The 11,106-nt window shown below is 42.9% G+C and overlaps 1 protein-coding gene across 1 annotated transcript; it reads left to right on the forward strand.

Annotated features, from left to right (window-relative positions):
• The first annotated feature begins 1,944 nt into the window (after positions 1-1,944).
• On the forward strand, positions 1,945-10,817 carry MRPL38 (mitochondrial ribosomal protein L38). The gene is made up of 9 exons (XM_048492108.1): positions 1,945-2,073; positions 3,011-3,190; positions 3,872-4,006; positions 4,098-4,306; positions 5,195-5,267; positions 6,256-6,301; positions 7,472-7,630; positions 8,936-9,072; positions 10,168-10,817. The coding sequence occupies exons 1-9, from the start codon at positions 2,007-2,009 to the stop codon at positions 10,302-10,304; spliced, it is 1,143 nt and encodes a 380-aa protein (XP_048348065.1). The 5' UTR covers positions 1,945-2,006; the 3' UTR covers positions 10,305-10,817.
• Positions 10,818-11,106: the final 289 nt, after the last annotated feature.

Genomic DNA, 11,106 nt, shown 5'->3' on the forward strand with positions numbered 1-11,106 from the left:
GTTCTGGATTCATTCCTAATTTAACACTGGCCTCTGGTGGTTAAAGACAGCTAATACACCATTCCCTCTACAACTATTAGTAAAGTGAGATAGCTGATGTACAAAATCAGGTTACCAGTGGGCAAGGTATACACATACTCCAGGGACTTCTTAACTGTGTACAAAAGTATGATTTCATAAGTTTTAAGAAATTTACCAGTAAAATGTGAACAAGCTCCATGAGACATGGTATGTTGAAAGCATTTAGAAGGAAGAAAGTTGAAATGGAGAGGGCGGTATATAGATTTGATGAAATAAATGGGGAAGGCGGTATATAAATTTGATGAAATAAATTATTGTACCCTGGAAGGGAGAAATTATGAATTGTCTACATTGCACATGATTCTTCACAGATCCCAAGCTTGTTACCCGAAATATCAAACTACAGTTATGTGCCTATCACAAAGCTCTACATGTGGAGGGCTAAGCATATTCATGCCCTCACAATACAAAGAATCAGTAACAGGACTGGGGAAAAGAAAGACGAGGAAAGTGGCATGCTCAAACCCCATCAAAGACTATAATATCTTGCAGGATACTTGGGTTAGGATTGTTGTTTACCCTTGACCAAACCCTACCATCAACACTTCAGGCTCCCAATTTGTGAAATTGCAATTGGGATCAAAGCAGCAGAATCTATGAACACATACAAAACATGGTATCACATGCAGTGGATTACAGCAAAAAAGAAAAGATCATCACAATAACTGTATGATGTTATAAATGTGAATCTTCATAGCCTTTATCCCTATTTGGTGAGCAATGTTGTATTGTTTTATTATATTTTTTGTCATCCCCCCCCCCCCTAATTATTCTCTGGCCCTGGGCATTCAGGATTTGTTCTTCTCTACCTAAGAACATTAGGGTGCCCCTTTCTCTTCCTTACATTGTACCTAGCCCCCCAGTACTGCCCGCCACTCTATCACCGTACTGCCAGAATTCATCATCTGTCTCACTTGCAATTCTGACAATATCTGTTCATAAGCAGCACCATCCTAAGCATTGTTACATCCTTCTAAATCCCTGGACATCAATGATCTTAGAAAGGAGTAACTATGCTTAGGATGGCACTGTCTTTCACACCATCAATACTGCCATATTGATTTTCATTAGAGTGTTCAAGGCAAGAGACACTCTGCGATGGTTTGCCATTGCCTGCCTCTCAAGTATTCAGTGGTGGTATCTCATCCAAAAACTGACCAGGGCTGATCTTGCTTAGTTTTCTAACAGCTAACCAGATGTGGCTAGCCTGGGCTATCCAGGTCAGGGCCTTTCTATTCTTACTCACCCCTTTGCGTCTCTTCCTTTTTCTGCATTTCCCTCCCTCACCCTGCCCCTTCCGCACATGCAGAATAATGCACATTCAATCCATTTTCACAATTGTTTGAAAGTGGATCTTGTTATTCTGCACAGTTAAAATCCAGCTTCAAAGTGGATTAAAAGTGCTTTATTCTGCATGTGCGGAAGATTCACATTCAGTTTAACGGTGTTCATTTTTACATCTCTCATCTTTCTTTTATCATTCACTCCTCTCGAACGAACCTTGCAACAATTACTATTTACTTTTCTCCTTCCCGTCCTTGCTGCGCTGCTCCTGAGATTTTTCTTTCATATCACAATATGAGCACTTCTTCCACAAACACTAAGAATGAATCCGCATCTTCTGTTTAAAATGCTTTTTAAGCCTTTCTTCCACCCTCGAAAGGTGTACCTAAAAAACCAGACAGTTCTACATTAGGACCATTTTTATTTTTCCCTGGCAAAATGCATACGTGCTTTCAGCTGGATATGGATGTGTGTTTTTTTAATGTCCTTCATGATAAAATATTTTTCAATACTTTGTCTACATTTGGACCCGAAGCTATCTCAATTAGGCATTGAAGTAAACAGCCCATCCGGTTGATGACATCAAAGTGCGTCACCCTGGACAGGGGGCTTTTTTCAGGCGGGAGGCAGAAGCCGGAAAAATGGCAGCGCCCATGCTTAGAGCTGTTCTATGCGGAATACGGAGCAGCCGAGCACTTAGTACTACTGGTAAGTAATGCACGGCTTTTACCGCTGAAGTCTTCAGCACGCTGCCTTCTATCACTCGAAGGTGTTTGGCGAGATGTCCCATATGTGTTGTTGAACTTATTTTAACCCTATTCTTGAACTAGTTTCTTCATTGCCATCGTTTAGGGCCGTTAATTTGTAAAATTAGTAATAGAGCTTGCTTATAATTGTATGACTTCATTGTTTTCCGCGCTCGGGGTTAGTGAATGGGATGATTCTCTGCTTTGCCGCAAATGATTTTAATAGTATTAAAGTTGGGGTGTTGTGTGGTTTCCGGGCTGTATGGCCGTGTTCTAGTAGCATTTTCTCCTGACGTTTCATCCTCTAAAGATGCCAGCCACAGGCGCAGGCGAAACGTCAGGAGAAAACGCTTCTAGAACACGGCCATACAGCCCGGAAACCACACAACACCCCAGTGATTCTGACCGTGAAAGCCTTCAGCAATACAGTATTAAAGTTCTACTGTTATGCCTTTGGAGATAGTCTTGAGTTCAACTGCTTCTGAGTCACTCCCTCTTTGGCTCTTATTTCAGCCAAAGCCTGCTAACCTTGTACTGAGATAATAATTCTGGCCTGCTTTGCAGGGCTGTTCTAAATTTAACTGAGATAATTACTTATCCCTTGTGCATTGTGACTTCCCATTGTGGTTTTGATATATTGCAGTCAGTATAAGAAATTGAATGGGAATTTGGGGGAAGTTTTGAGGAAGCCACAGACAACATGTGAAGGCTAGCAGATGCCAAAGAAAAAGTTTAGAAACTCAGAAATACATAAAATAAATGTATAGTATTGTATAATATCAACATATTTTATCTTTTAATTCAGTGACCTGTTGTGACTGTTTTGCTCTACATTTTGCTGAATGTGGTCCCAGCGGTATTATGTGAATTTGTGAAATACATGTATGTTTTCTTTTTAGCTGTGCTGTGCAAACTGGGGGTACCACTGGGGCCAATGCCTAATGAAGATATAGATGTCAGCAACTTGGAGGCATTGGAAAAGTATCGCACCTTTCGTCGCTACTTCAAGGTAGCAGAAAAAGAGAGAAAGAAACTTCATTGGTGGCCAACCTACAAGAAACACATTACTCCAAAGCAAGGTAATCAGCTGGAGGGACACATCAAGCTTTGCATTTTACTGCTGCAGAGGCAATGCCTTGTCTCTCCACCCAGAACCTCCCTTCTCAGAAAGAGGACAGAGAACTCCAGAGAGCCATGACCATGCATGCATAGGAAGCTTGCATCTGTGAGAATTTAGCCCAAGAATGAAGCGAGCCTGACATTTGCTAAATAATGATCATCCAAAGGATTTCCTTTGTAAAGTGAGATTACCTTAAAATCTGCCAAGGTCTCTAATTTCAGATAATCTTATAATGAAAGTTGTACCTATCCTTGAGACTTGTACTACAAGCATCTTTCAATGCTTCAAGTTCCCAAACAGAAGGAACTTTTTAAATCCCCCTTTCCCACATTTTTGTCCAGACTGCAATAAAGCTTTGCCAGTGGACATTTTAATCTAACATAGAGTTTAATTTAAACCAAGATTTACTAGGCTTGGCTTCAAAACAGTTCTTTGTAATATCAGTGTTCAGAACAGAAGGCCTGTTCACATAACGGCAGTATGAAGTTGCTGCACATTGTCAGGCAGGGTTTTATTTACAAATTACAAAGCTGGATCTGCTCAGCTTCCTGGGCTTTCATGGTTGGATCTTCAGCACAACTGAACCCAGAGAGAAAGGAATGTGGTGTTCATGTTGTACACAATTTTTTTGAAAATCTAGATGAAGAGGCAAAGATAGACATCGGCTTACCTTATCGTCGTAAGCGATTTGCAAACATACTTAAAGAAAGAAAAGCTATAAGAAGACAGAATTTGACCAGTGTGGAATTGGAAAGAGCATCTCGTCTCAGGACACGTATGTTTCCTTGATTCATCTACATCTGTTCCTTTGGTATTTGTAAAAGCTTAGCCAGTTAATATTTGCAGTACTCTGTTTCTACTTGCAGTGTTGATTCCACTTGATGATGTTAAAGCTGAATGGGAGAGAACCAGTGGCCCGCACCACAAGCAGCGCATAGCAGAATACTGTGGACTGTACCGCGACTTGTTTGATGATGCCACTTTTGTTCCCAGAGTTCTTCTAAGGGTGGAATATGACCATGATGAGGAATATGTCATGCCTGTGTACCATGGGAATTTAGTGACACCCACAGAGGTATCGTACCGAGCTTACCAAGTCTCTTAGAGATTTATGTTAAGTCAAAAGTCCATCTTACTATGTTTAATCAGATCAATGACCTTAAGAAGGTATATTTGATTCTGGGATCTGTGCTACAAAGAGAAGGTTATTTATTTATTTATTTTCTTAGATTTTTATACCGCCCCATCCCCGAAGGGCTCTGGGCGGTGTACAACACAAGAAGAAACAATATAAAACGACTAAAACATTTAAAAGCAGCGACAACCATAAAAACTATTTCTAATAGATATAATAAATCACTATAAAAGAAATGGCGTTCAACAATCTATTATTAAAATTCCTTCCCCTCCCCTAAAAGGGGGGGGAATGGCGTCCGATATTCTAATTCTAAAAATTCCCTCCCCCTCCAAAAGGGAGGAATGGCGAGTCTCAGATGACAGTTGGCCCAGATGTCAGGGCCAAAGAAGGGGGGGCACCATCAGCGGCCGGTTCCTCCAAAGGCCCGGCGGAACAGCTCCGTCTTGCAGGCCCTGCGGAACTCACCGAGGTCCCGCAGGGCCCGGACAGCTGGAGGAAGAAAGTTCCACCAGGCCGGGGCCAAGGCTGTAAAGGCTCTGGCCCGTGTGGAGGCCAGCCGCATCGCCGAGGGGCCAGGGACCACCAGTAGATTGGCCTCAACTGATCGAAGAGGCCGTACTGGGATGTATGGGGTGATGCGGTCTCGAAGATACGATGGTCCCAGGCCACGTAAGGCCTTAAAGGTCAGCATCACCCCATACGTCCCTGTACAGGTTATGTGAATGGCTTGCTGTTATCTAGACTACGAAGCGCTTTGCAAACATGAGACCAAATAAAACTTAGACCCCTTACCCTCAGAATCTTAGACTGTTTGTTTATGTTCAGGCTCTTAACCCTCCCAGAGTCATATTTGAAGCAGAAGAAGGATCGTTGTGGACCCTGCTGCTCACTAACCTGGGTGAGTACAAAACTCTTTTAAAGAGGTTTTCTTAATAGATTCTATAGGTTTAGAATAGAAACAGAATATTTTATTGCAGTGGGGCTGCTGGTTAAAATGTGGATTCTGTAGTTACTGTAAACTGTTGAAGTTGGATTAGCAATTAAAATTGTAGTGCAATTAAAGTTGGATTAGCAATTAAAACTGTATGGTTATTACCAGTATTGAATGATTTAATCATGGTCTTTAAATCACTGGTGTGGTAGGGGATAGATCTGTTATCAAATAGATGTACAAGACTGAATTGGTTAGGTCTGGGATTCTTTTGTCTTCAGTACAATCCTTGGGGTCCTTTTACTGTGAGAAAAATGTTACTTATCAACAATAGCACCCCAGGATTAACAGCACAATCTTGAGCCCTGGGTGGCTGGGAATGGCACCACCCTGCTGCCTCTAGAGGGCTTTCCAGTGGTGTGGGGAGGGTGGATACCCCCAAAAAACCTCCCCACTGCCAGGATGCCTCCATAGTGCTCAGTGGACTTAAACCATCCAAAATGGTGGCATAAGTCCAAGTCCTGGGCCGCCATGCACTTCTGCACAAGCTCAGGGTCAAAGCCAACTAATATTGGCTTCACCCCCAGGAATGCCCCCACTGCGCCAACAGGGCTTCTAACAGCGCCAAGAGTGCTGTATCCAGGCATCCTAGAGGAGTGCAGCAGCTGTTCACCAGCATCTTTGCCTCTCCACTGGGATAAGTTCCCCAGGGAGGGCAAATCCATTGGCGAGGCAGGGCAGCACCACCATGGGGTGATTACCCCCCCCCCACCCCGGATTGGACCTTGTCATACTATAGCAATAAAACCAATGGAAAAGCAAGGACCTGGAGGTCTGTTTCTAAAGGGGGGGAGGGAGGGAGAGAATAATTTGTACAGTAGGGGGGATTTAACGGGAAGAACTGCATAATAAGAAATGTCGCTGAATGTAGTTGCTGTATATGTTCTGCATGCAGATGGGCACTTGCGTGACACCAATATGGAGTATGTCCACTGGCTGGTGTGAGTATTGACTGTTCATCCATCATATTTTTTAGCATCTGTGTTAGTATTTTGATTAACCTGGAACTGAATTATTGTCCAGCGGCCAGTATGGTGTCAGGCAAAAAGTCAAGCTTGGATCCTAAATAGCTAGAGTGGAGTCATTCTACACAAAAACAACTTCACCAACTCCCACTGCAGCCTCCTGTGCCTTCTCCCCTGAAATTGTGGTTCTGTGTGTCAGTGGGAAAAGTAATCAACAGAACTGAGCTTCCTTTTCTCCTCCATTGGAAATGCCATTTTCTTGAGGGTACTGCTGTTAATTCTGACAGAATGGGATCTTAGGGTCCATGGCTGCCTGTGTTCAGGAAGCAGCATTTTTCTTCATGGACTGGCCTGCTGGGCTGTTCTCATGCATCTGTCATAGGTCGTGGGCCAAAGAGGTTTCTGGGGCATATCCAAGATGTAGGATTGATTTTTTTTGAGAGAGCTGGCCCAACTGGAACATGCCCCAAACTTCCCTGTGGCTGCACATTGCAAGGAAAGGTTGGTAGGTGGGAACTAGAGGACTTTTGGGGATGTATCTTTTGCTTTACCAACCTTCTCAGTGAGAAAGCAGATGAACCCAGTTTGAAAGCCATACCGCTGGAGCCTTGCTCATATGTATCATGTCACTTGAGCTGTCCTTTGCACGCATCTACATTTTTCATTGAGGATGATCTGGCCACAGAAACTACTCTGACAAATTCCAGTGGGGTATCTGCTGCAGCTAAAACAGCAGCATTGTGTGGCACCTTAGAGGCAAGGCTTGATTATGAGGCTTCAGGTCATTGAGGTAGGAAAAAGGATCTCCCCACTTCAGACTTCAGGGAAGGAATTATGGTTTTTACACTTCCCCCACATTAATCATTCACTGAAAGTGGAAAATGTGTATAGTGTTCAGTGGTCTGGCTTAGATCTTTTCTTTCTGAACTGCTTTTCTTATTTGCAAGGAGGGTTTTTTTAATATGGGGGAAGCAATAAGAATGTGCCCCTCCCTCCCCTTTTGGATCTGATGTGGTACAACCAATTCTGCCACTTTATTCTGCTGCTTGTATAGATCAGACCTTAAAAATGTATTGTGGCGTAAACTTTTTATGCACTGAAGTCCACTGACAAAGTTGCTTTTGAATTGTATTGTACCCTTAACAGGACCAACATTCCAGGCAACAAAATAGAGGCAGGCAAGGAGACTTGCCATTACTTCCCACCATTTCCCGCCAGAGGAACAGGATATCACCGTTACGTCTTCCTTCTCTTCAAACAGACACAGCCCATTGATTTCACTGATGATATGAGGCCAAAACCATGGTAACTCTTCAGATTTTGCATGCTTATTGTGAAGACATCTGGTGCTTCTATCTCCTTGTTTAAAGTAGGGCTGTCAACAGTTCAAGATATTCTGAAACCTTTTTTTAAAGTGAAAAGTTCAGATAAATAGCAATCAGGAAGAAATGAAGACATGCTGTGATTTGAAAGAAAAAGCAGCCAAAATATGTCAGCTGATGTTGAAACTTCGCATATGTTAAATATGTCTCTAGAAACATCTCACATTGTAAATAGTCCTGGTCTGATTCTTCCAAAAACTAGTATATGGGCTGCCGGCGTGTGTGATTTGAAGTACTGCCTTGCAAACCCTTATCACCCCCTGTAAAAATAACCTTCACGCAAAGAATTCCTTTGCTGCTACATTGTTGTGTCTGACTTCCTTGCTGCTTCCATTCAAGGCCTACATAAATTGCTCTTTCTTTGTATCCCTATCCCCAGAATGTTGGTTTTTTAATAACGTGCTGAGAAATAATAGTACAGACATGAGCAGGCAACAATTAAATAGTACTCATGTTAACCACAGGTTAATCCTTGTGTGTATGAGGTTCCTCTCCTCCCTCAGGCCTACTTGGAGCTGAAGTTTATTTTACTTGTGTGACAAGTAGCTCTGATTCATTTGGATGGGGTTTGGAAGAGCTCCTTCCTCAAGCAATCCTTACAGGCAGGAATGGCTACAGATGTTAGAAGCAGTCTCTGCACTTGATGAAAGGAGGTAGCTGTATCCAAATCATATTCTGCTGAGCAATTTTATTTTAGAGGAAAGATGTTGGTTTTTACCTGTGTTTCTTGCTCCTTTCACTGTTCTCCTTGGCAACTAATTTTCCTACTTGTCTGGAAGGGGAGAAGCAGGGCACTTAGCTGCCAGAGATAATAACAAAAGAAACATAGCCAGGCAACACCTTTGCTATGGTGAGATGCAGTCCAATACAATGTCCTCCTTACAAGCGATTCTATCCCCAGGTAGAAAACTGGCTAAATTGTTAGCCTTTATTTTCCCCAAAAAAAGTGACCAGAAAAGTTAAGGTTTTTTTGAGATGGTGGAGAATTCTCAAATTAGAATTAGATTTCTCAAGTCTTCTTTGGGAATTTTGAGAAGTGCTTATTCCTTCACTGATATTACTACTGCAAACACAAGAGTGTAATCATGCTTAGGTGCTCTACAGTGGATCTGTCATTCAACTGAAGGAAATTGGTGATTATTTGAGCAGGGCAGTAATGGCAGCTAGAGCAAACAACAACAGAGTCCCATTACACATATATACTCTCTCATGTTGTCTGTCTTCTCAGTCACAGCCTCAAGATGAGAACCTTCAGGACATTTGATTTCTACAAGAAGCATCAGAGAGACATGACACCAGCAGGGCTGGCGTTTTTCCAGTGCCAGTGGGATGATTCCGTCACACATATTTTTCATCAGCTTCTTAGTAAGTGTAAAACTACACGTGGGGAATCTTGAATTCTGAATTTAAAACCTGTAAATAGAAAAGGCAGATTCAGCAACTGGATTATATTTCAGTAATTAAGCAAGTGTGTAAAATGATTTGGTACGCATGTTAGTTTTAAATCTTAAACTGGACAATCTGGAACCAGTGGCTGCAAACAGTGGGAGGGGGGAGCGATGTACCAGGCGCACGCCCCTGCAGAGGTGTGGCAAGGGCATTCCGGGGACGGGGTGTTCCAGGGACGGACGGGGGCTTGGAGGGGCGCAGGGTGCACACGTGAACCGGGTGCAGTTCCGCCTTGCTCCGTCCCTGCTGTAGGGGAAAATACAGAAAGGGCTAGGACTGAAGAATTGGTGGAGAGTGGCCCATGGGGAACTTACTTTGCCTTTCAAAGCAAAAACTAACAGAACAGTTGGTTATATTCTGCAGATAACCTCATGTGAGCCGGAGTCTCAACACAAACAGCTGTTCAAGTTGTTGCCTTCCCCCATCTGCCTGGTGTATGGTGTTAACACCTTTTCTTCCCCATGTTACTTCAGAAGCAGTTCATGGTGTATGCATACCTACATTTCCATTTGAAGCTGTGTGCGTCGTCTATCCAAATTCTATATACATCTATATGAATTGGAAACTTTAAAAAAAAGCCAGAACCAACATTCATGAGATTGTACAAAAGTTACTAGATTTTATGTTGAAGCCATATTTTGTAAATCGTACATTTTCAGAGAGCACCTAGCTGTATTTAGCTGTAATCTTCCCATAGACATGTGAACAGGGTAGTTTAGCCCAGAAGTTCCTAGGGAGTTCATCTGAGGCTGTGGGGACAGGGTAGGTAGAGAGCCAGAAGAGAGAGATGTAAAATAAATCTGGCCATTGATGAGCATCTGTCTGTAAATAGCAGCTTCTGTTTGTCAGTCCATTTGGTTCTGTTCAGGCATCTGAAACAAACAGAAATTGTTTGAGAGGGAGGACAGTGGGATGCTTATTGTGTTGTGGTATCTTTTGGGATGGAAGGTGCTGAAAACTTGTGCTTGCTGTGTTTGCAAGGTCAGCTAACATGCTATTCTTCTCTTGCAGACATGAAGGAGCCAGTGTTTGACTTTGTGCGGCCCCCTGTGTATCACCCCCCGCAGAAGAAATTTCCACACCTCCAGCCTCTGAGGTACCTGGACAGGTACAGGGACAGTGATGAGCTAACCTATGGCATTTACTGAGAGGCCTGACATTCCTTTTCAAAGAGCTTCTGGCAGAGGAGTCACAATACAATCAAGAACCACAAAGAACAGTTCTTGTGTCTGACTGGGGAACGGCAGTGTATGGATCATGGCAGGCTTTGATTCAGCTCACCATTTCTTACTCATCGCTTGGAAGAGGGAACGCTTATGTCCACTCTTGAATGCATCAGAAAGTTTGTTCAAAGTGTTCATTACAGTGAAGAAGCCTAGCTGTGCTAACAAATTCTGGACTATTCCGGACCTGAATATCTGCCCTGAGGAATCAAATACCATTCATAATACCATTCATTCTGCAGATTCAAATACCGTTCATAATTTGCTGCCAGCAAAGCAGTCTGCTTTATCCCTCAACAGTAGAACTGTTTCAGCAAAATACTTCCATCTGAATTGGATCAGATGAAACAAAAAATCTTGCTAAGCATTCAGTCAGTGCTGAAATGCTGGACTAGGTGTTCTCTTTCAAGTATTGAATAAATATGCTTTTAAAAATCATGTTTGAGTCAGGCTTGCTTTGGCGGGCTTGGGGGGGCAGCACACAATAGCAGTCCTAGGCATTAGTCTCTTAATGGTGGGGGTTATTCCTATAACTCTAGTGCAGGGTTCCCCAACATGGTACCTCTGGGTCCTATGGCATCCACTGAATGATCTTAGGAAGTGGGTGGGGCTGGATGGAGCTCTGCTGAGCAGGACTTCTGATTGGTGACTAGAGATCTGATTAACTGTGCAGATTAAAATAATGGTGGCAGCTGACAATAGTGTTTGTTTAATTCTCTCATTCTTC

This window comes from Sphaerodactylus townsendi, linkage group LG03 (assembly GCF_021028975.2).
Source record: "Sphaerodactylus townsendi isolate TG3544 linkage group LG03, MPM_Stown_v2.3, whole genome shotgun sequence".
In the NCBI taxonomy this organism is placed as follows: domain Eukaryota; kingdom Metazoa; phylum Chordata; class Lepidosauria; order Squamata; family Sphaerodactylidae; genus Sphaerodactylus; species Sphaerodactylus townsendi.

Bases quoted from the DNA above. Each gene is read 5' to 3' on its own strand.
- MRPL38 (XM_048492108.1), top strand. From the start codon at position 2,007: ATGGCAGCGCCCATGCTTAGAGCTGTTCTATGCGGAATACGGAGCAGC. The intron at 3,191-3,871 runs GTAATCAGCTGG...TTGAAAATCTAG, and splicing joins ACACATTACTCCAAAGCAAG to ATGAAGAGGCAAAGATAGAC. The intron at 4,307-5,194 runs GTATCGTACCGA...GTTTATGTTCAG, and splicing joins ATTTAGTGACACCCACAGAG to GCTCTTAACCCTCCCAGAGT.